This window comes from Mesoplodon bidens (assembly GCF_964165515.1).
Source record: "Mesoplodon bidens genome assembly, chromosome: 18".
NCBI classification, from domain to species: domain Eukaryota; kingdom Metazoa; phylum Chordata; class Mammalia; order Artiodactyla; family Ziphiidae; genus Mesoplodon; species Mesoplodon bidens.
Window position 1 is genome coordinate 37,125,263 of NC_138175.1, and position 26,247 is coordinate 37,151,509.

Below are 26,247 nucleotides of genomic sequence, written 5' to 3' on the forward strand. Positions count from 1 at the left end.
CCCTGCAGAGGTAGGAACATTTGGACAAAGTAAGGATATGGCTGGAAGAAATCGCCACATTTTCTCTTATGAACATAAGGTGCTATTTCTAAGAGGTCCTTAAGATTTATCTGGTCTGACCCATACCTTTGAATTCTAATAGAGGCCCAAGAGTGAGTGAATAGCCCATCAAGTATTTACCAATGTAACTCTGTTCTTCAGCCATGCTTCTTTTCCCACTCTTTTCTCATGTGTTGTACTCCTCTCCTTGCCCCTCCTGAAGAGGCATAACTCAGGGTTGCACAGCTTATTGTCCTCTGTGAGGCTCAGAGTTGGATGGGGAAGGATGAGAACAAAGAGAATCTTAAACAAGCCTATTTGCTTTTTAAAATATCTACTTAGTAACTCTGGGGTTGGCAGTTTCCATCAGTTGTCTCATATTTTTCCCACAACAGGTAGCTGTGTAGCTCAAGAGGTGCTGTCAAGGAGCCGGCTAATTCAAAGGTTAAGTGACCACTGTAAGCTTGCAATGTAAATAAATGGTAGATCTGGGATTTGAATCTTGGTCTTCCAAATTGTAAAGCCTTTGCTCCTGCCTTCAACTCTGTATAGCCATTACCATTGTTATAGTCACAGAGGGCCTTTGGTGGTGCTCCAACATGGTTAACTTAGACTTCCTCATAGCATAGTGGTTGATTTCCAAGAAGAAGCAATACAAGAGTATAGACAGAAGCCGGAGCTCTCTTTAAAGCTCAGTCTTGGCAGTTAAACAGCATCACTTCTGTGGCATTCTAATCAAAGAATTAGCTAATATTCTAGGGAATTTGAGGATTATGTACTCTACCTCTTGTTGTAAGCATGGCTTAACTGAAATGTAAAAGAGCATGTGGGATGGGAAATAATGTGGCCATCTTTGGATACACAGCATAGTAGGCTGTGTTTATTTACTTTACCATAAGTAAAGACTTGCAAAGGAATATGCAAACACAGATCATTTAAGCAACCAGATCCTCAGGTTTCATAGGTTCTCCTATCTAAAATTGATGAGCCTGAAAACATACCTATTTTCACTATAACTTTCTCCTCCTTCATATAAGAATGCCATATTCTTTACCCTTCCTAAATCTCACTAATTATACATTTCCTGGGGAGTAAAAACCTGTACAGCACGAAACACAGGTATACTAAACTAATAGAATTTCCAGTTCTTCCTCTTCTATTTCTTCTTCCTATTTCTCTTCAGATGAAGCTTGGTAGCAAAAAGCATTTTGATTCACATTGATGTGTTCTGAATTCAGATGTGCTAGAGTGGAGTTGTGGGAGTAATGACAGTTTTTGTTTAATGACTTTGCCTCCTGCATTCCCTGACTACTGTCAAAGAATCTGTAATTATTGAGAGAGGGTCCTGGGAGAGCACAGCAGAGAGCATCCGTAAGAAACACCAAATTCAGCAAAGCAGACCTTTCAGCTCTTCTTAGTACTGTATCCCTAAGACACGTAATTAAATGGAAGAAAGGTACTATTCATGCCTATGTAGTTTTGGATCATGCCAGTGATTGTTTCAGATGTGACCAGAACGTTCTCAAGGACTACCAAACCTATGGATAAAACTTTTACATAATTTCTTTCATATTTGGTATGCATTTTTCTATAATGTAGCTAATACCTACTTTATCAAATCATATCAAGAAAATTCCATTTAAAGTCAAATATCTTGTCTTGTCTTATGAAATGTTTACTATTTTCTTTCTCCTATTAATAGGAAATAAATTTACATGCTGGTTCCTGAGCCAAATAATTTTTTGTAGTATATACCTTTCTCATTTATTAAAGTCGTAGGGAAAAATTTGGTATGTCTAAAGAAATAAGAAAGAAATTGTGTGATTTCTCATTTTTATAATCTGTTTTTATTTACTCCGAAAGCCAGATACCAGAGTCAGTATTCACATACATTTAATGGACTGTAATGGACTGTTATGTCTTTTATCATACTTATTGTATTATAAATTATTTTAGCTGTAATTTACATTGCAATGCTTTAAGTTCACTAAAGATAAACAGCATGTTGCTTTACTATCTTGTTTTTATAACTTATATTATGAAAATAGATAAATCAATTTTATCAAAATTACCTTAATTTTGACTGCTTTTAGTAATCTCTCCTACAATATATGATCTGTACTTTTCTCAGTAGTTTTTGTAATATTCCTTGAAACACATGTTAACACATTTATTTGAATGGAAAAAATGAGGTCAAACTCTTTCTGACAGAAAATAACTTTCATTTGGAGATTGGTTTGACAGTGAGGACTGGCTTTGCTAATTGGATTATATACCAGGCATTTTACATAAATTGAATGAGCTAAATCAGCAGCTCTAAATTTTTTATTTACTTTCATTATGGAAAAATTTAAACATATGCAAAGGTAGAGTAAATAGGACAGTGAATTTGCATATAATACACCTGTCATTCAGCTACAATTAGCAACTCTTGGCCAGTCTTATTTCATTCACAACTTTTCCTTCATTTCTCTCTCTAACTCCCTCCCCAGACATTTTTAATCCATAAATATTGAAGTATATGTCTCTAAAAAATAAGGATGTTTCTAAAATACATAATTACAATGTATTTATCATACCTAAAAAATTAAGATTAATTTAATATTAATATTAAATTTCCGTGGAGATTTTAATGAACATATATGAACAAGATTTCTTATCATCTGTATGTATAAAGATGAAGAAAAGGAGTAGACTTTATGCTGAATCCTGTTTTATTCTAGCAGTGTCATGCTAGTCTAAAGATAAATAAACCAATATATTTTAAAACTCCATTCATTTCTTCAAAAAAATGCATTTCCAATGAAATTTTACCTTTGATTTAATAAGCTATCAAAGCTTTTTCATCAGTTGTACAGTAATAGTTAAAATAACTCAACCTCAAATAGATTTCTTTTTAAAACACCTGGATGCATAAAGCCAATTTAAATACCAATTTGAAGATGTACGTTTCTTTGGAGAGATATGATAGCGTGATCACTAAAATGACCAGATATAAAAACATTTTACATCGTGATAAAGTTCTATAGCAGAAATAGAATAGAAGTACAAGTCCAAGGATAAAGAGAAAAAGAGCTTTTTTATATGGTTTGTGGGTGTATGTGGATGATGGTGGATAATAATCAGTATGGTATCTGTATTCTACTGAATACATTTTTTTTTTTTTTTTTTTTTTTTTTTTGCGGTACGTGGGCCTCTCACTGCTGTGGCCTCTCCCGTTGCGGAGCACAGGCTCCGGACGCTCAGGCCCACCGGCCATGGCTCACGGGCCCAGCCGCTCCACGGCATGTGGGATCCTCCCAGACCGGGGCACGAACCCGTGTCCCCTGCATTGGCAGGCGGACTCCCAACCACTGCGCCACCGGGGAAGCCCCTGAATACATTTTTAAGAGTAATCATTTTTATTTTTTATTGAAGTATAGTTGCTATAAAATATTATAAAGGTGACAGATGTACAATATAATGATTTAAGCTTTTAAGGTTTATATGCCATTTATAGTTACTGTAAAATATTGGCTCTATTCCCTGTGTTGTACAATATATCCTTGTTTTATACTTAATAGTTTGTACCTCTTACTCCCCTGCCCCTGTATTGCCCCTCCTCCTTCCCTCTCCCACTGGTAACCACTAATTTGTTCTGTATTATATCTTTGAGCCTGCTTCCTTTATGTTATATTCACTAGTTTGTTGTTTTTTTTAGATTCCACATACAAGTGATATCATATAGTTTTTACCTTTCTCTGTCTGACTTATTTCACCTAGCATAATGCCCTTCAATTCCATCCATGTTGCTGCAGATGACAAAATTTCGTTCTTTTTTATGGCCGAGTAGCATTCCATTGTGTGTATGTATATGTGTGTGTGTATGTGTGTGTATGTTACACACACACATATATATATCACGTCTTCTTTATTCATCTGTTGTTAGATACTTAGGTTGCTTGCATATCTTGGCTTTCATAAATAATGCTGCTATGAACATGTCTTTTTGAATTAGCGTTTTTGTTTTAGATTTATATACCTAGGAGTGCAATTGCTGGATCATATGGTAGCTCTGTTTTTATTATATGAGAAACCTCCATACTGTTTTCCACAGTGGCTGTACCAATTTACTTTCCTACCAACAGTGTACGAGGGTCCCCTTTTCTCTACATCCTCACCAACATTTGTTATTTGTGTTGTCTTTGATGATAGCCATTCTGACAGGTATGAGGTCATATCTCATTATGGTTTTGATTTACATTTCCCTGATAATTAACCAGGTTGAGCATCTTTCCATGTGCCTGTTGGCCATCTGCATTTTCTCTTTAGAAAAATGTCTATTCAGTTCTTCTGCCCATTTTTTAATTGGGTTGGTTGTTTTTTGGATGTTGAGTTATTTATATGAGCTGTTTATATATGTTGGATATTAATCCCTTATCAGTCATATCATTTGCAGATATTTTCTTCAATTCAGTAGGTTGTCTTTTCATTTTGTCATTGGTTTCCTTTGCTGTGCAAAAGCTCTTAAGTTTTAATTACATCTCATTTGTTTATTTTTTGCTTTTATTTCCTTTGCTTTAGGAGATGGATCCAAAAGAATATTGCTGTGATTTATGTCAAAGAGTGTTCTGCCTATGTTTTCCTCTAGGAGTTTTATAGTATCTAGTCTTACATTTAGGTCTGTAATCCATTTAGAGTTTATTTTTGTATATGGTATTAGAGTATGTTCTGATTTCATTGTTTTACATGAGGCTGTCCAGTTTTCCCAGCACCACTTATTGAGGAGACTGTCTTTTCTCCGTTGTATATTGTTGCCTCCACTGTCATAGATTGACTATAAGTGTGTGGGTTTATTTCTGGGCTCCCTATTCTGTTCCATTAATTAGAGTAATCATTTTATTTTAAAATATCAGTAATTCTAATAGGTTTAAAGATTACATGCTTTTGTAGCTATTTAAAACGTTGAAAATATTTATATTACTTTCTTAGAAATGAACTTCAAGGTATTAAGGGATATAGTTTTTGTGAATTCTTTTAAGAGTCTACTGGAGCAAAAGTTTTCAAGACCACTGGACTAGGTGGCTTAGAGAAGCATGCTAGACCCGTCTTCATGCTAGACCCATCTCCTAGTAACTGCTTTTACCTGGGTATCTTTTTTTTTTTTTAATAATTCAGTTGTATTACATGAATGTTGTTGTTGTTGTTTAAATTAATTAATTATTTATTTATTTTTGGCTGCATTGGGTCTTCGTTGTCGTGCGCGGGCTTTCTCTAGTTGTGTCGAGCGGGGGCTACTCTTCATTGCAGTGTGCGGGCTTCTCAATGTGGTGGCTTCTCTTATCACGAAGCACAGGCTCTAGGTACCTGGGCTTCAGTAGTTTTGGCACACAGGCTCAGTAGTTGTGGCTCACAGGCTCTAGAACACAGGCTCAGTGATTGTGGTGCACGGGCTTAGTTGGTCCATGGCATGTGGGATCTTCCCAGACCAGGGATTGAACCCGTGTCCCCAGCATTGGCAGGTGGATTATTAACCACTGTGCCACCAGGGAAGTCCCTTACCTGGGTATCTTAAATAATGACAACTCATTGTAGGCTGATCATTGAAAAGTGAGTGGATTAGCAGTCATTTCTAAGAGCAGTTACCGTAATAGGCAACTAGAAGCTACAGTTGACATTAATTACATTTAAATTCATCCTTCAATAAATGCTATTCTTTGAGATTAAAGGTGATGATGCCTACAAATTACAACACCTTGACATAATTATGTTTCCTGTTGGGGACAAACTAGTAATTGGAATTTTCTAGAGGTCAAGAAATGTCAACAGATATATTCAGCATGACTCAGAACTGCCCACTTTTTCATCTCTGCTGTTTCTTCCTTTGTCATCAGAGCAGTTTACATCTGTGACCTTGGCATTCAAATAGAGTTAAGGAAATTATAGTTTATATGGGTATAGTTGCTTGAAAAATATGATGTCTGCTTCTTACTGAAAAACTGTTGTGTATAAAGAGCAACATTAAAGACAGAAGGAGAAATGAATTTTATTTTCACCTATTTAAATTTTTAAACAATTTGATTATCTTAGGCAACTTCAGTTTTCAGTCATCTTAACATGCACCATGAAAGAATCAAAAGCTCTTTCTCCCCCAACCTTTGGTAGTCATCAGAATGGTAACTAGACACTATGTAAAATAAACTATAAGAATCTACTAACTGCCTTTTAAGAGATGTTAATGTAAAATATCAGAGTATAGGCAACAAGTGTAAAACTTAAAATACTGTGAAGAGCTTGAATATTGATTTGAAATGTTCAAGATAGCAATATTGCAATTAATATTTTGTTAGGAGTTGCAAACTCAAGTGTCTGATGAGGCCCAGAAGGAAAACAAAGTGAGTGAACAGTTTGGGAAGCTTCAGACTTGACCTGCCTGCAGGCTCTAGCTCTGTGTGAAAAGGGCCAGTTGCTTGCCAGACCTTCTGATATTTCAAGAGAAGGTGGAAATCCTGATTTTTATTTGAAATCTGATTTTTAATTTGTTTTACCTCTGAATTCAAACTTTTTTAAACAATGTGTAGGTCAAATAAAACATATTTTATGCTGAATTTGGCCCATAGTCTGCCACTTTATGACTTTTGCTTTATCGCTGTTCTAGATTCTTCATTTGAAATGTACGTTTTGTTAAATAGTTCCTAAGACAGAATGTCACAAGTTAGTTGAGGTTTTCCAAAATTCTAGCCATAACTTGTTTCAAAGCAAACCTGTAAAAAAATCTATGGGAAATTAGATCAATAACTACTAGCATAGTAATTAAAGACAGCCACATGATTAACCTCAGGGAGCTCAACTGTGTAAAAGTTTGTGTTTTTTTAATTCATTTTCAGCATATAATTACAAATTTGTTGGGAACATGAGAAACTCTTCTGAAATGACTTTATGTCAAACTAGTCATAGAATCTCTAGCCTGAGTCTGATTATTTTGTATGTAATTAGAAATACTTTAATGCTTAGAATTTAAAGAACTGATAAATGGCATATCTTAAAGAGAAGTGAACCAATGATTATTAAATTGGACTTAATTGAAATTGTTTTAAGCATTTCTAACCTTGCATAGTATGAAAGAAAAACATGACATGAATGCTTGGTATTGAATTACCATACAACAAATACTAAATATAATTTTTTAATGTATATTAATATTTTCTTATTATCATAACCCTATATTATGGGGTTTTAGTTAAAGTAATACAATCAAGTTGTAGGAATACTGCTTGGTTTGGTTTTTAGTGTCTTGTTTAGGTTATAAATGAGGCCCAGTATGTGCTAAAAAGAATGTAGAAGAAGGTTACTGGGAAGAAGTTACTGTTTGTAGAACCCTTTGCATAGAGAAAATTTTCTCCTGTTGAATGCTTATTCTTTTTTCCAGAATCCACCTACCAATAACAAATTAGTCAATTGTTTCTTTACACTTTCCAAACACTTCAAAACTAAATTCACAGATGAACCTTGTTTGCTGTCTACTCATTGGATACTGTGTTGACAATTAACTTAGACTTAATTAGCCTTTAATTGCTCTTCGGAGATGACATATCTATGCTTTCATATTGGACTGGAACATAGTACTGTGAAAAAAATAGCAAATTCTAACTAGAAGTAGAGAAGAATAGGAGATGCTACTTGAGACTACAATTCAGTTCAGCCAGTATTTGGGAGCCAGGTCCTGGTTAGGCATTGTAGATACAAATATCTATGAGTCAGGGTACCTAGGATACACTCTCAGAGAAATAGTTCCTCAAGTAACTATAATGCAAACTAAAGTGCTATTAGTAGAGAAAAGTATAATAGTGAAACAGTGAGAGAAGAGTAAAGGCCTTTTGGAGGAAGCTGATTTAAGTAGGGCCTTGATAAATAGGAATGCCTTTGACACTGGAGTGGTCTTCACTGGTGAGGAATTGTGGGGAAATGATTTTATTTAAACTTGCTCTTCTTTCTGTAGTTCCTAATAGTTTACCAGTATGACCTTCCTGATTTTGACAAATGCACTATGGTTATATTAGATGTTAACATTAGGAGTAACTAAATGAAGGATATGTGAAAACTTAGTACTATTGGTTTTTTTTAATGAGATAAAATTTGCATAACATTATTAAAATTAACCATCATTGTCTACACTTTAGTGAGATTTAGAACATTTACAACATTGTGCAACCATCACCTAGTTCCAATGACTTTTCATCTCTCCGAAAGGAAACCCTGTACCCATTAAGCAGTCACTCTCCCTTTCCCCTCTACCCCTGCACTTGGTAACCACTAATCTTCTTTCTGTCTCTAGGATTTTCCTATTATGGGTATTTCATACAAATGAAATCATACAAGATGTGACTTTTTGAGTCTGGCTTCTTTCACATAGCATAATGTTTTAAAGATTCATGCGTATTGTATCATGTATCGGTACTCCGGTTATTTTTATGACTGAATAATATTTTCATTGTATGGGTATATGACATTTTGTTTATTCATTCATCCATTGGTAGATATTTGGGTTATTGTGAATAGTGCTGCTAAGAGCATTCATGTACCAGTATTTGTTTGAATACCTGTTTTCAATTTTTTTTTTTTAAGATCTTTGTTGGAGTATAATTGCTTTACAATGTTGTGTTAGTTTCTGCTGTATAACAAAGTGCATCAGCTATACATATACATATATCCTCATATCCCCTCCCTTTTGCGTCTCCCTCCCACCCTCCCTATCCCACCCCTCTAGGTGGTCACAAAGCACCCAGCTGATCTCCCCGTGCAATGCAGCTGCTTCCCACTAGCTATCTGTTTTACATTTGGTAGTGTATACATGTCCATGCCACTCTCTCACTTTGTCCCAGCTTACCCTTCCCCCTCCCCATGTCCTCAAGTCCATTCTCTATGTCTGTGTCTTTATTCCTGTCCTGCCCCTGGATTCATTAGAACCATTTTTTTTTTTTTAGATTTCATATATATGCATTGGCATATGGTATTTGTTTTTCTCTGACTTACTTCACTCTGTATGACAGAATCTAGGTCCATCCACCTCACTACAAACAACTCAATTTCTTTTCTTTTTATGGCTGAGTAATATTCCATTGCATATATGTGCCACATCTTCTTTATCCATTCATCTGTCAGAGGACACTTAGGTTGCTTCCATGTCCTGGCTATTGTAAATAGTGCAGCAGTGAATGTTGTGGTACCTGTCTCTTTTTGAATTATGTTTTTCTCAGGGTGTATGCCCAGTAGTGGGATTGCTGGGTCATATGGTAGTTCTATTTTTAGTTTTATAAGGAGCCTCCAAACTGTTCTCCATAGTGGCTGTATCAATTTACATTCACACCAACAGTGCAAGAGGGTTCCCTTTTCTCCACACCCTCTCCAGGATTTATTGTTTGTAGATTATTTGATAATGGCTATTCTGACTGGCGTGAGGTGGTACTGCATTGTAGTTTTGATTTCCATTTCTCTAATGATTAGTGATGTTGAGTATCCTTTCATGTGTTTGTTGGTAGTCTGTATATCTTCTTTGGAGAAATGTCTATATAGGTCTTCTGACCATTTTTGGATTGGGTTCTTTGGTTTTTTGATACTGAGATGCATGAGCTGCTTGTATATTTTGGAGATTAATCCTTTGTCAGTTGCTTCGTTTGCAAATATTTTCTGCCATTCTGAGGGTTGTGTTTACATCTTGTTTATGGTTTCCTTTGCTGTGTAAAAGCTTATAAGTTTCATTAGGTCCCAGTTGTTTATTTTAGTTTTTATTTCCATTACTCTAAGAGATGGGTCAAAAAAGATCTTGCTATGATTTATGCCAAAGAGTGTTCTTCCTATGTTTTCCTACAAGAGTTTTTGTTTGTTTGTTTGTTTGTTTTTGTGGTACGCGGGCCCCTCCCATTGCGGAGGACAGGCTCCGGACACGCAGGCTCAGCGGCCATGGCTCACGGGCCCAACCGCTCCGCGGCACGTGGGATCTTCCCAGACCGGGGCATGAAGCTGTGTCCCCTGCATCGGCAGGCGGGCTCTCAACCACTGTGCCACCAGGGAGGCCCCCTTCCAAGAGTTTTATAGTGTCCGGTCTTACATTTAGTTCTCTAATCCATTTTGAGTTTATTTTTGTGTATGATGTTAGGGAGGGTTCTAATTTCATTCTTTTACATCTAGCTGTCCAGTTTTCCCAGCACCACTTACTGAAGAGCCTGTCTTTTCTCCAATGTATATTCTTGCCTCCTTTATCAAAGATAAGGTGACCATATGTGTGTGGGTTTATCTCCTGTGAAATTTTCTGTTCTAGTTCTGTGAAAAATGCCATTGGTAGTTTGATAGGGATTGCACTGAATCTGTAGATTGTTTTGGGTAGTATAGTCATTTTCACAATGTTGATTCTTCGAATCCAAGAACATGGTATATCTCTCCATCTGTTTGTATCATCTTTAAGTTCTTTCATCAGTGTCATAGTTTTCTGCATACAGGTCTTTTGTCTCCTAAGGTAGGTTTATTCCTAGGTATTTTATTCTTTTTTTTTGTAATGGGAAATGGGAGTGTTTCCTTAATTTCTCTTTCAGGTTTTTCATCATTAGTGTATATCAATGCAAGAGACTTCTGTGCATTAATTTTGTATCCCTCTACTTTACCAAATTCATTGATTTGCTCTAGTAGTTTTCTGGTAGTTTTTAGGATTCTCTATGTATGGTATCATGTCATCTGCAAACAGTGTGTTTTTCAATTCTTATTGGTATACACCTAGGTATAGAAATGCAGGGTCATATGGCAATTCATTGTTCGGCTTTTGGAAGAATTAACAAACTGTCTTCCATAGCTAATACACCATTTTATATTCCCATCAGCAATATACAAGAGTTTTATTTCTTTTAGCAGTTTGAGACATCTGAGTTAATTTTTGGTATATGGTATGAGGTAGGGGTGTAAATTCATTCTTTTGCATGGCTGAAAACTTTGGAATTAATATTTATAAAAGATAATCATTCTCCACAGTCTCGGGAAAATATCACCCATGATAATATTAAGTTATTTTTCTTACACTTAAAGAATTAAAGATATAAATATAAGAGCTAAAACATAAAACTTTTAGAAGAAAGCATAGGGGTAAATTTTCATATCCTTGGATTTGGAAATGGATTCTTAGATCTGACACCAAAAGAAAAAAGCAACACAAAAAAAATTAGAACTGGATTTATCAAATTAAAAGCTTCTACACAGCACAGGACACTATCCAGAAACTGAGAATACTGTACAGAATGGGAGAAAATATTGGTAAATCATGCATCAGTTGAAGATCTGGGATCTAGTCTATATAAAGAACTCTTACTACTCAAAGCAATAAATAACCCAATTTAAAAGTAGGCAAAGGGGGCTTCCCTGGTGGCACAGTCGTTGAGAGTCCACCTTCCGATGCAGGGGACGTGGGTTCGTGTCCCGGTCCGGGAAGATCCCACATGCCGCGGAGCGGTTAGGCCCGTGAGCCATGGCCGCTGAACCTGCGCGTCCGGAGCCTGTGCTCCGCAACGGGAGAGGCCACAACAGTGAGAGGCCCGTGTACCGCCGAAAAAATAAATAAATAAATAAGCAAAGAATTTGAGTAGACGTTTCTCCAAAGATATACAGGTAGCCAACAAGCAGGTGAAAACATGCTCAACATCATTAGACATCAGGAAAATATAAATCAAAACCACAAGAACCCTTCAGGAAGTAGCTATAATAAAACAAAGGGACAGTAATAAGTGTTCATAATGGAATTAAGGTATTGAAATACCCATACATTGCTAGTAAGAATGTCTGATGATGAAACCACTTTGGAAAACAGTTTGACAGTTCTTCAGAAAGTCAAGTATAGAGTTACCGTGTGACCCAGCAATTCTGCTCCTAGGTATATACCCAGAAGAATCAAAAACATATGTAGGGGCTTCCCTGGTGGCGCAGTGGTTGAAAGTCCGCCTGCCGATGAAGGGGACACAGGTTCATGCCCCGGTCCGGGAAGATCCCACATACCGCCGAGCGGCTTGGCTTGTGAGCCATGGCCACTGAGCCTGCGCATCCAGACCCTGTGCTCCACAACAGGAGAGGCTACAACAGTGAGAGGCCCACATACTGCAAAAAAAACAAAACAAAACAAAAAACATATGTATATGTCCACATAAAAACTTGTACATGAATATTCATAACAGCATTTAATTGTAATAGCCAAAAGTGGAAACAAGTCAAATGTCCATCAACAGTTGAACAGATTAACAAAAAATATAGCCATGTAATTAAATATTATTCAGGGATAAAAAAGACTGAAGTAGTGACACATGCTACAACATGGATGAACCTGAAAATATTATTCCAATTGAAAGAAATCAGGCACAAAAGGCCACATGTTATATGATTCCATATATATGAAATGTCCAAAATAGGGAAATCCATAGAGCCAGAAAGCAGATTAGTGATTGCCAGAGGCTTGATGGAGGGGAGAATGAGAAGTTACTAATGAATACAGAGTTTCATTTTGAGGTGATGAAAATGTTGTGAAATTAGATAGTGGTGATGGCTGCACAGTGTGAAGATACAAAAACCACTAAATTGTACACTGTGAAAGAGTGAATTTTAGAGTATGTGACATAGCTGAGAATAAATGAGTTTTTAAAGTATCTTGCATGCAGATATTTTTGTTTTAAAACAGTGCTCATTTGATGTTTGCCTTAAGAAAAAAATTTTTCTTTTAGGAATTTATCATGGCATCCTGCATTGACCATTAAAAGTAAAATGCGAATTCCACATTCTCATGCATTCATTGATCTAACTGAAGATTTTACAGCAGGTGAGTTGCACATAAATGTAAAGTATTTCTTTTAGGCTGCCAAAGAATGATGAGATTTTTACTGTTTTCCTAGTAGTCATTTGCTATTGAATTGAACATTAAGACCAAAATGTTTAAAGGTTATAAGGAAGTTAGTGATACCGGAAAAATGTAAAAAGTACTGGATGCAATAAATAAGTCTTTAGTTATTGTTTTTGCTGTTGGTTAACCACATCAAAATTTGGATTATTGACTAATAAATGCTGTAAATTTAATTATAAGAAAAATATTTAGCTTATGTATTAAAGAATTTCAAAGACTTTAAAAAATTTTTATTATGGAACATTTTAAATATAGAAAAGTAGGCAGAATAGTATGATATATGCACATTTAATCATCACCCAGCTTCAACAATAAGCAGTGTATGGCCAATCTTGTTTCATCTGTATCACCACCCATGAGCCCTCCTCCCACCCTGATAATTTTATAGGAATTCCCAAGCATTGTATCATTTCACTTATAAATATTTCAATCTGTATCTCTAAATGATACAGACTTTTTTATTTTTAACAACCTCACGATCATTTTCAAACATTAAAAAATTTAACAATATTCTCTTAATAGCAAATGCTTATTCACTATTCAAAATGCCCCAATTCTCTCCTAAGTGTTTCTATCAAATTAGGAGCTAAATGAGGTACATACATACGAAGAAAAAACACCTGTCTTACAGAATTTCTCAAAGTGTGGATTTTGCTGATAGTGTCCCCATGATGTTAATATGTGACTCTGTCCCCTGTATTTCCTCTAAGCCATTGATTAGATTTAAGTAGCTATTGATGATCATTGTCAAGTCCACTATTTCAAAAGGATTTACAAAATCATAGCACCCTAAATCTATCACTCCTCAGCATATATTATCAGCTGGAATTTTCTAGTTAAAACAAACAAAAAAAAGGAACATCTATTACTATCTTTTTAGTCACCCAAAGTACAGTTGAGACAGGCAGGTTAAATGCTTAAATTTTCTTCCTTCTCATTTTTTTCCAGTTTTTTTTAATGTGGTAAAATATACGTAATGTAAAATTTCCATTGTGACCATTTTTAAGTATGTGGTTCAGTAGTATTAAATACATCCATAGTATTGACCATCCAGCTCTTGTCATCTTGTAAAACTGAAACTCTACACCCATTAAACAGTAACTCCTCATTCATCCCTTTCCCCCAGCTTGTGGCAACAACCACTGTTCTACTTTGCTTTTTGACCACTGAAAGTATTTTGAATAAGTGAAATCATACAGTGTGTGTTATTTTTAACTGGCTTATTTCACTTAGCATAATATCCTTAAAATTCATCCATGTTGTAGCATATGTCATTATTTTCTTCCTTTTTAAAGTTGAATTGTATATAACCACAGTTTGCTCAGCTTCCACATTTTAGCTATTGTGAATAATGTTGCTGTGAACTTTGATGTACAAACATCTCTTAGAGATGCTGCTTTCAGGTCTTTTGGGTATATATCCAGAAGTGAAATTGCTGGATCATATGATAATGTTGTGTTTAATTTTTTGAGGAATGGCCATCACAGAAACTTTATCATTTTACATTCCCACCAGCAGTGTACAAGGGTTCCAGTTTCTCCACATACTTGCCAATATTTGTTATTTTCTTTTTTTTTTCATAGTAGTCATTCTAATATGTATAATTTGGTATCTCACTGTAGTGTGAGTTTGTTCTGTTTCTTTGGTTTTTTGCCACTCCACGTGTCTTGCGGGATCTTAGTTCCCAAACAGGGATTGAGGGATTGAACCCGGCCCCAGCAGTGAAAGCACTGAGTCCTAACCACTGGACTGCCAGGGAATTCCCTCATTGTAGTTCTGATTTGCATTTTTCCTAGTGATTAGTGATGTCGAGCACATTTTCATGTCCTTATTGGCTATTTGCATATCTTTTTTGGAGAAGTGTATACTTAAGTCCTATGCCCATTTTTCAATTGGGTTGTTTCTTTGGTGTTGTTGAGTTTTAGTTAGTCTCTGTTCAGAATATTGCTCCCTCATCAGATACATGATTTACAAATATTTTCTCTCATTCTGTGAGATACCTTTTTACTCTCTTGCTAGTGTCTTTGTATGCAAAAAAATTTTTAATTTCATGAAGTCCAGTTTTTCTGTTGTTTCTTTGTTGCCTTGTGCCTTTGGTGTCCTACCAAAAAGATCATTGCCAGGTGCACTGTGATGAAGCTTTTGTCCTATATTTTCTCTTGAGAGTTTTATACTTTTATCCCTTACATTTAGAGCTTTGATCCATTTTGAGTTAATCTATATATATGGTGTTAGATAAGGGTCCAACTTCATTACCTGCATGTATATCCAGTTTTCCTAGCACCATTTATTTTTTAAAAATATTTATTTATTTAATTTACTTTTTTGGCTATGTCGGGTCTTTGTTGCGGCACGCAGGCTTCTCTCTAGTTGTGGCATGCGGATTTTCTCTCTGTAGTTGTGGTGCGCAGGCTGCAGAGCGTGTGGGCTCTATAGTCTGCGGCACTTGGGCTCTCTTGTTGAGGCGCTCAAGCTCAGTAGTTGTGGCATGCAGGCTTAGTTGCCCTGTGGCATGTGGGATCTTAGTTCCCTGACCAGGGATTGAACCCATATCCTCTTCACTGAAAGGCAGATTCTTTACCACTGGACCACCAGGGAAGTCCCATAGCACCATTTATTAAAAGGACTTGTCTTCCCCACTGAATGGTCTTACCACCCTTGTCAAAATTCATTTGACTGTATACTCAAGGGACTGTATACTCAAGGGTTTATTTCTGGGTTCTCTGTTATTTCACTGACCTATATGTCTGTCTTTATGCTAGTACCTCACTGGGGTTTTTTGGGGTTTTTTTTAAACTTTTTATTTTATATTGGAATATAGCCAATTATGTTGTGATAGTTGCAGGTGCACAGCAAAGCGACTCAGCCATACATATACATGTATCCATTCTCCCCCAGACTCCCCTCCCATCCAGGTTGCCACATAACATTGAGGAGAGTTCCCTGTAGTACGATACTGGTTTGATTACTATAGCTTTGGGATATGTTTAGTAATTGGGAAGTGTGAGTCCTCCAACTTTGTTCTTTTTCAACATTGTTTTGACTATTTTAGGAGGACCCTTCAGATTCTATATGAATTTTAGGACAGGTTTTTCTGTATCTATAAAAAGTACCATTGAGATTTTGGTAAGGATTGTTCTGAATCTATAGGTCACTTTGGGTAGTGTAGACATCTTAACAATATTGTCTTTCAGTCCATGAACATGCAATGTGTTTTCCTTTATTTGTCTTCTTAATGATTTCTTTCAACAATGTTTTACAGTTTTTAATTATATAAGTCTTTAACCTCCTTGGTTAAGTTAATTCCTAAGTATTTTGTTCATTTTGATTCTATTGTAAATGAAATGTTTTCTTAATTTCCTTTGTGGATTTTTCATTGTAAGGGTTTAGAAATGCAGCTGATTTTTGCATGTTAATTTGTATCCTGCTACTTTTCTCAATTCATTTATTAGTCTGAACAGATTTTTTTTTTTTCTGGTAGAAACTTTAGGGTTTTCTACATATAAGATCATATCATCTGTGAACAGAGATAATTTTACTTTTTTCTTTCTAACTTTGATGCCTTTTATTTCTTTTTCTTATTCCTCCCCTTTTTTTTTACCAGTTTTCAAACACTTCTAATCAGCTTTTGCAATTACATTTTTATATAATATACTAATTGCAAATGAGAAAAGCATGCCTGGTGGTTGTTAAAAGTAATAAAACTTCCTTCCTTTAAAAGAATTTTATGAATTTACATTCCCACCAATGTGCAAGAGGGTTCCCTTTTCTACACACCCTCTCCAGCATTTATTGTTTGTAGATGTTTTGATGATGGCCATTCTAACCAGTGTGAGATGATGTCTCATTGTTGTTTTGATTTGCATTTCTCTAATGATTAATGATGTTGAGCATTCTTTCATGTGTTTGTTGGCAATCTGTATATCTTCTTTGGAGAAATGTCTGTTTAGGTCTTCTGCCCATTTTTGGATTGGGTTGTTTGTTTTTTTGTTATTGAGCTGCATGAGTTGCTTGTAAATTTTGGAGATTAATCTTTTGTCAGTTGCTTCATTTGCAAATATATTCTCCCATTCTGAGGGATGGCTTTTGGTCTTGTTTATGGTTTCCTTTGCTGTGCAGAAGCTTTGAAGTTTCTTTAGGTCCCATTTGTTTATTTTTGTTTTGCTTTCCATTTCTCTAGAAGGTGGGTCAAAAAAGATCTTGCTGTGATTTATGTCATAGAGTGTTCTGCCTATGTTTTCCTCTAAGAGTTTGATAGTTTTTGCCCTTACATTTAGGTCTTTAATCCATTTTGAGTTTATTTTTGTGTATGGCGTTAGGGAGTGTTCTAATTTTATACTTTTACATGTAGCTGTCCAGTTTTCCCAGCACCACTTATTGAAGAGGCTGTCTTTTCCCCACTGTATATTCTTGCCTTCTTTATCAAAGATAAGGTGACCATATGTGCATGGGTTTCTCTCTGGGCTTTCTATCATGTTCCATTGATCTATATTTCTGTTATTGTGCCAGTACCATACTGTTTCGATTACTGTAGCTTTGTAGTATAGTGTGAAGTCAGGGAGCCTGATTCCTCCAGCTCCATTTTTTGTTCTCAAGATTGCTTTGGCTATGGAGAACAGTATGGAGGTTCCTTAAAAAACTAAAAATAGAACTACCATATGACCCAGCAATCCCACTACTGGGCATATTCCCTGAGAAAACCATAATTCAAAAATTGTCATGTACCAAAATGTTCATTGCAGCTTTATTTACAATAGCCAGGACATGGAAGCAACCTAAGTGCCCATCAACAGTTGAATGGATAAAGAAGATGTGGCACATATATGCAATGGAATATTACTCAGCCATAAAAAGAAACGAAATTGAGTTATTTGTAATGAGGTGGATGGACCTAGAGCCTGTCATACAGAGTGAAAGAAGTCAGAAAGAGAAAAACAAATACCATATGCTAACACATATATATGGAATCTAAGAACAACAACAACAAAAAAGGTCCTGAAGAACCTAGGGGCAAGATGGGAATAAAGACACAGACCTATTAGAGAATAGACTTGAGGATATGGGGAGGGGGAAGGGTAAGCTGTGACAAAGTGAGAGAGTGGCATGGACATACATACACTACCAAATGTAAAATAGCTAGCTAGTGGGAAGCAGCTGCATAGCAGAGGGAGATCAGCTGGGTGCTTTGTGACCACCTAGAGGGGTGGGATATGGAGGGTGGGAGGGAGGGAGACGCAAGAGGGAAGAGATATGGGAACATATGTATATGTATAACTGATTCACTTTGTTATAAAGCAGAAACTAACACACCATTGTAAAGCAATTATACTCCAATAAAGATGTTAAAAAATAAATTAATTAAATTAAATTAAATTAAATTATTTTTTAAAGTATTTTATGCTTTAAGTCCTAAACTTTTTTGAAAAACAGGTAGCAAATAATATTTTGTATTTCAAACTTTTAATTAATTCTAGATGGTTATGAGTTTTATTACTAAAGCATTTTCATTATTAAGATACAATTTGCAAAGTTAAGAAAATTTTAGTGTTGAAATTTACTTTGGATTTTACTGATTTAAAACAAACTAGGCCACAAATTGAGCCTTTTGCCCAGTGAGTTTTTTATGTTTCTGAGAGTTTATGTTTCTGAGTGTGGATTCAGATTGGAAAGAGGAGAGTTTAAGAAAAGAGCAGTTACTTTTAGTGTGTCATACCGGTATGGTAAATCATGTGAAAACACAAAAATAAAGTTTTTAGTACGTTGTCCTGGAAGTTGTCTTAAAACCTTGTTTTTCAAGATAAGGGTATTCTGTAGTTACAGGCTCATTTTCTGTTATTTCATTCCATTTATTTTATTTATTTATCTTTAACTTCTTTATTGGAGTTATTTATAATTGCTTATTTATATTTGCTTTACAATGTTATTTATAATTGTTTTACGATGGTGTGTTAGTTTCTGCTTTATAACAAAGTGAATCAGCTATACGTATACATATATCTGCATATCTCCTCCCTCTTGTGTCTGCCTCCCACCCTCCCTATCCCACCCCTCTAGGTGGTCACAAAGCACCCAGCTGATCTCCCTCTGCTATGCAGCTGCTTCCCACTAGCTATCTATTTTACATTTGGTAGTGTATGTATGTCCATGCCACTTTCTCACTTTGTCCCAGCTTACCCTTCCCCCTCGCCATATCCTCAAGTCCATTCTCTAGTAGGTCTGTGTCTTTATTCCCGTCCTGCCCCTAGGTTCTTCAGGACCTTTTTTGTTGTTGTTGTTCTTAGATTCCATATATATGTGTTAGCATACAGTATTTGCTTTTCTCTTTTTGACTTACTTCACTCTGAATGACAGACTCTATGTCCATCCATCTCACTACGAATAACTCAATTTCGTTTCTCTTTATGGTTGAGTAATATTCCATTGTATATATGTGCCACATCTTCTTTATCCATTCATCTGTCGATGAACATCATTCCATTTATATTCACACACATACACACATCACAGACAGACTTTTGTTTTTTACAATTCCTTTCTGAAGAAGGGTTTATTTTACATGTGAGGTTTTAGAAACTTAATTTCTTTCAGTTCAGTAATATTAAATTTCCTTAATCAACACCAACTCTGCCTTTAAGGAATTTTTTTTTATGAAAGAGGAAGTGATTATTGTCAGATGTTGGAAAATATATCCAAAGAGATATCTCAGTAGATTTTATGTTTTATTTAAAAATGACATGAATACAAGTCATCCCATTACAACAATTGGAAAATCCAAAAGTAAATATGTATAAATTCTTTAAAGCATACTTTTACTTATTGAAGTACTGTTGAACTTCACTAATTTATTCAAAAAAGCTGTGGCTAGACAAGGGATGTGAACATAGATATGTGATTTCAGGATGTATTCTTCAAAGAAGTGACACCAAAACGTTTTCATTTCTGTTTTACTCTCCCATCCTAAAGTCAGCATCCAAGAGTGAGGAATGAAAGGGAATACTGGTGGAAATGCTGGCCTTAAGTACAGCTGTGAAATAGGTGAAACCTATCTTGAGGTCCCTTCATCTGTACTGTTCTTGGTCTCTCTCACCCTCTTGGGGCTCTGGTGACATTACTCTCTTTCCTTCAGCCAGCTGATGCTCTCAAACTGACCCCCAATTGCTGTGAATTTTCCACAAAGTTAAATTCATCCCTTGCAGTAAACTTTTCCCTTACCATTTATCCCAACAAAAGTGTTGCAGTGTATCTGCCTAGCCCAAGTGATAAACCAGTGAAAACAAGGTAAAGGTTCGCTGCTGCAGATTTTCCCTGGCCGAACAGGACATGCATTTCAAAAGAGCCCTTCAGTCCCATAAGCACTGAGTAATATAAAAATTATCAGCACTTTATCAGGGTCAGTGGGAAAATATTTTGTGATGGGCAGTTTTCTCCACTGCCCCTTAACTCAGACCTCCTAGATGACTACAGTGCTACATGGTTTCCACATAGATCTAAGGTAGACAGGATGGACCCTACTATTTAAAAGCCCTCCTAACTGGGTCTTTGTCCTTATCTCTTGCTTCTTCAGCCCATTCATCCTGCACATTCTGAGTGACCACTTTCAAGCACTAAGGGCCAGGCCACTACCCCATCAAAAACCTTCCCTGGTCCCCATTACTTACCAGATGATTTCTAAACTTCTGTCTTCTAGATGTCCTGTGGACTGGGCCTGTCTTGCTTTTCTGGTCTCCTGTTTGATTATACCCTAGATGAGCTGGGGTTGTTTTGTTTTGGTTTGTTTGTTTTAGATTGTACATATAAGAGATCATATGGGTATTTGTCTTTCTCTGTCTGACTTATTTCACTTAGCATGGAAAATGCCATTAAGATATTTTTTGTACTTTTATGTTTTTGCACTTAAATCTTTGATACAGTTGGATTTTCTTGTTGATATTTTTGTTATATCTTTAGATACATGTCTCTCTGTATTGATAGCCTCTGAGGGTTTCTAATTCAGCAGCACAGACCTCCTTATAATTCCTACCTTGCTATTGAGGAATTAATTCCTGAACTTATTGTTTACCTGTGTCCTGCCTTATAGAGCATGTGGGTCATCAAAACCTTCTTATAGGCTTGCCATAAATAAAAGGAACAGTCTGAATCATTGATCATTTAAATAAGATATTTATTATATTTAAATAAAAGAAGACTCACTTTAAAAGGAATATCATAAATAGTGGCATTAAAATTTTAACAAATTATAACATAGGTATACACAGGAAACATAACCTCTTTGTTTTCTAAAATCAGGGCTCTGTGCCTTGGGCAGGTATTGGAGAAATGGAATTTAAACGTCTCAATTAAAATTATGTATCTTGGTCTCTTGAGGGTTTTAATTTATTGGTTAAATTTTCAGTTTTTCTGGATATTAACCCATTTCTCTTCTCCTAGCAAAAATGGCAACTGGGTGAGCCTAAGGATAGGCTTATATGTCCTCAGGGAATTGGAAGAAGAGGTCTTTCTTTGTATCTGCTCTGAGGTTCTTACACAACCATATTGATGGCCCTTGTGTATTAAGTGCCCTGCCGGTATTTGGCAGCTGGAGACCTCCTGATCTCTACTCCTTGCTCAGTCAGAGCCTCACAGTCTTCCCTGGCTGACTTGATCCTGCCTTGAATCTGATCCTCTTTTAATGGATTCCTCTGAAGCTCCACGTCTTCCATTCAGCCCTCTGACTTGGATTGTCCACTGTTCATCATCTACCATGGAATTCATTTGCCTTCTACCATAGTAGTAGCCCTTGGAAGATCCACTGGCCCTCAGCTTGGCTATTGTTGATATTCCACAGGGGGTCTTAAGTCCCTTTGCCACACATGAAAATGAAGGGAAGTTTGAGAATACTAGGTTACACCCTCCATGCTCTGTTTTTGTTCTGTGAGGATAACCCCTGTATATAGCTATCATCTCAAAAGATAGGCTCCTCCCTGAATTCCAGTAGCAGGGTCCTGGTCTTCCTTTGTACTCTGCTTTCCTTTCAACTTCATCATTGTTATCCCCCTCGAGGTTGAACCCTCACATTGAGGGTGGTCAGGGAAACTGGCCCTGACTCTACTCTGTCTTCCTGCAATCTCTGACTCCTCCTCTTTACCCCAAGCCTTCTCATTGCTTCCCTAGGTAGCTAACATCCAGACTTGAATTCTTTCTACCTGTGACTTAAAGTAAAATTTGTTCAGATCCTTAGGTTTTTCTTTTGATATGTAAACAGAATTCTGGGGATTTAGATATCTGTTTTCATTCTTAACAAAGTCTGACTTTAAATACTTTTTTCTGGATAGAGACTCAAAAACTGCCATTTTTGGAAATCAAAAGCTGAATATTATCTCTTTTTTCCAGTCCTGCTGTAATAACCCTAATCTTTTCCTAGGCCAACAGTTCTCTAAGTGTGATCTGGGTATCCCTGAGGATCCCAAAGACCCCTTTGGAGGGTCCATGAGGGCAAAATAATTTTCATAAAAACCATAAGACATTATTTGCCTTTTCACTCTTTTCACTGTCATTCTTGCTCTCATTCTCTCACAAGTGTACAATAGAGTTGTCCAGAAATTTAAAAACGTATAATGACCTCATCGTTCTGACGTCTTGTATGTGTGCTTATGTATCCTTATGTTTTAAAAATGTTTCAGTTTTAAGTTTTACAGTAAATTATATCAATATATATAGCTCACATAGACAAAACCTCTTTGGGGTCCTCAGTAATTTTTAAGAATTTAAAGAGATCCTGACACCAAAAAGCTTGAGAACTGCTGCCCGAAGTAAATGGATGCTTCTAGCTAACTGGGGTCACTGTACAAAGTAATGAGAAAGGGTAATGTAATATCCTTCATACATACATACATTTATCAAGCAAAGATAAGATCTTGGCTCTGACAACTCAGATAGATTATAACAATTTCTCTAAGCATTCCCCCATCCCCTCTTTCTTGTTCCTGCCAAATAATTATATAGTCCTAGCATCTGACACACAGCCAAATGTGGGAACTTAGAGGCTGATCTATTGGTGAGGTGTTCAGTTCCTTTAGATGGGTTCTCAGAAGAAGAATTGATGAATCGTATGGTAGTTGTATTTTTAATTTTTGAGGAACCTCTGTATTGTTTTCCATGGTGGCTATACCAATTTATAATCTTACCAGGAGTGCCCAAGGGTTCCCTTTTCTCCACATCCCCAATAGCATTTGCTATCTGTCTTTTTTTAATATATAAGTTTATTTTATTTTTTATTTATTTCTGGCTGTGTTGGGTCTTCGTAGCTGCGCGAGGGCTTTCTCTAGTTGCAGAGAGCAGGGGCTACTCTTCGTTGCAGTGCACGGACTTCCTGTTGTGGTGGCTTCTCTTGTTGCAGAGCATGGGCTCTAGGCACGCAGGCTTCAGTAGTTGTGGCACTTGGGCTTCAGTAGTTGTGGCTCAGGGGCTCTAGAGTGCAGGCTCAGTAGTTGTGGCACACGGGCTTAGTTGCTCCACGACATGTGGGATCTTCCCGCACCAGGTATCGAACCCGTGTCCCCTGCATTGGCAGGCAGATTCTTAACCACTGCACCACCAGGGTAGTCCCTTTTTGATGCTACCCATTCTAACAGGTGTGAGGTGACATCTCGTAATTTTGATTTACATTTCAATGTGACCTGGAAATTTCTTTAATATCACAAATCCTTTTTCACTAATTCATCAATTTCAATAATTATTTACTGAGCCTGTACTCTGCAAGGCATTATACTAGAAACCAAGGGATCAAAGATGAAAAACAAGATCTCCATATTCAAGAGCTACAATGGTATGAATCTCAAGGATGTCATTATAGCAAGACATCACTCTATTCTGCTGTATTCAGAAGTTTAAACTTGATTTTTGAGCATACTAATTTGTGTCTTAAATGTTTTAAAATTCAGCAGAATTTCAGACCCAGATGCACTTTAATACTCAAGAGTATCATTTGTTCATGGTACATTTGATGGAGCTACAGTAGATTCTTATATTTTTTTTCCTTGCACACCCCTGCTGATCTTGTGGCTTTAAGCATTATCTATATTCTAATGGCTCCCAAATTTATATAATCTCCAGGCTGGACCTCCCTCCGAGCTCCGAACTATAGCTCCAATTATTTACCAGCCATAACTACACCCAGGTCTATGTCTGATAAGACATTTCAGACCTTGTTTCCCAAACTGCAACCTCCTCAACCCATAATGTTCCCATCTCACTCAGCGGCAGTCCCATCCTTCCAGTTCTTGTGTCAGAAATGTTGGAATCATCCTTGCCACCTCTTTCTAGCACACACAGTATCGAGTCTGTTATGAAATACTGTTCATTCTACTTTCAAAATATATCCACAACCTGACAACTTTCACCACCTCCACTCTAACCATCCTGGTCCTGGAAAAGGTTATTTCTCACCTGAATTAGTCCAGTTGCTGTTCCCCTGCTTCCAGCCTGTTTTCAACATGTGAGCTGCTATGATCCTTTAAAAATGAAAATCAGGTCATGTCACTCTTCCTAAGGTTTTCCAGTGATTTCTTTTTTACATTTAGAGAACTAGTCGAAGTGCACAAAATGGCCTACTAGGCCCCACATACTTTGACCCGCCGTCACCTCTCTGACTTTGTATTTTATTTTCCCACTTGATGCCTTGCACTGAACACGCTAAACTCCTTGCTGTTTCTTAAACACTGCAAAGCAAGGTCCAATCTCAGGGCTTCGGTCAAGTAGCTATTTTCTCTGCCTGGAATATTATTCCTTCAGATATCCATATCACCTCTGTTTTGCTGAAAGCTTTACTTTCGGTTTCAAGGTTCATAGGATTTGCTGGCAAAATAACCACTCTTCGCTCAGTTAAACAAGAATTTAGAGAGACTTTATTGAATTAACAAAGATTACAGTATACTGATTAAGAAAAGATTAGTATAACTAAGCAAGAAAAGACAGAGGTTTATATGTCACCAAATTGGGGAAGCACCTACATCCAGATCCAAGCAGTGCTGGGAAGTCCCTTGAACAGCAGTCTCTGGAGTCCCAGTTGGGGAGGTCCCAGGCGGTGCGTCCACCCCACGGGTAAGACTTTAGTTTGCCACTCGATGGAGCCCAGCTTTTAGCAACAGGCCGCAGGCTGATAGCAGTCAGCCTACGTGCAAGTTTGCAGCTCTGGTTGTTGTCATAAATGCCTTGGTCTTAACTTGTAAGTCTTGGATTGTTCTTGATCCCCGGGGGCTGGCCAGACCCTCAAGGTGCAAGAAATCCCATGACTTACTCTCTATCTTATCTAATGGATTACGATGTGTGCTGGCACCACCCCTGCTGGCCTGGGTGTAGCTCAGCAGTTTGGCATGCAGTCAGCTGTAGAGTCACTAGTGCTGCCTCTGAAGCCTGAACAAGACTACTTTACCAGCTTCCCCAACAACCTCTTTCAAGTTATTTCTCCAAATAAACTTTACTTCCTTCACATCTTCACTCACATGTCATCTTATTTGTCAGTGAGGCCTGCTGTATCTGAAATTGCAACTTTCACGCACTTCCCTGTGCTCTTTCTCTGCTTTCGTTTTTCTCCAAAGCCCTTTCACCTGCTGAAATAATATAAACTTATTTTTATTATGTCTTCTCATACTGTATCATAAATTCCATGAGGGCAAGGATTTTTTGCTATTCTGTTCACTGTTGTTTCTTCAGTGCCTAGAACAGGGCCTGGCACCAAATAGGGACTTGATGGATATCTGTTGAATAGTAACAATTTTGGCAGCAGAACAGAATCTGAAGACAGCTAGCATATTTTTAGGTGCTCAAACTGTCCCTAATTGGTAGGCCTCTTTCAGCTAAAGATTTAACAGCTAACCAAGGAAGCTCTCGATAAAAATGGTGTTTCTTTCCAGAAGTTCAAACACATGATTAAATGGGTTTTCTTTTAAAACACCACAAGGGATTTCTCAGAACTATATGCAAAACTTAAGAACTTTGGCAGTGGGAATTTCATCTAAGCAGATGTAGAAAATAATGGAGACATTTCTCAAGAGTTCCGTCCATTTTTCTAAAAATACAAATTAAGCCATTCCAACCCTTAAGATAACATAAGGTTATCTTATAAATCCCTTCTAAATGGATTCAATTTGAACTGATTCAGATTCTCTTCTGAGTAATAGCTGATCTTTATCAGCAGAGATGAAGAGACCTGTTTACTAAAAACTGCAGTTGTTTTTGATGTTATCTGATAAGGATAAGGAACCAGGGAGACAAAGTATTAGGAAATACCTTCTTGTAAGCATCCTATAACTTCTCTGATACTTTCA

At 36.7% G+C, this 26,247-nt stretch overlaps 1 protein-coding gene across 2 annotated transcripts in view; it reads left to right on the forward strand.

Moving 5' to 3' along the window:
- ITFG1 (integrin alpha FG-GAP repeat containing 1) overlaps positions 1–26,247 on the forward strand; it is a 252,668-nt gene that overhangs the window by 15,134 nt on the left and 211,287 nt on the right. For both annotated transcript variants that reach the window (XM_081215339.1, XM_081215340.1), the window contains exon 6: positions 12,768–12,862. In XM_081215339.1, coding sequence (XP_081071465.1) covers positions 12,768–12,862 — 95 coding nt within the window. The remainder of the gene's footprint in view (positions 1–12,767; positions 12,863–26,247) is intronic.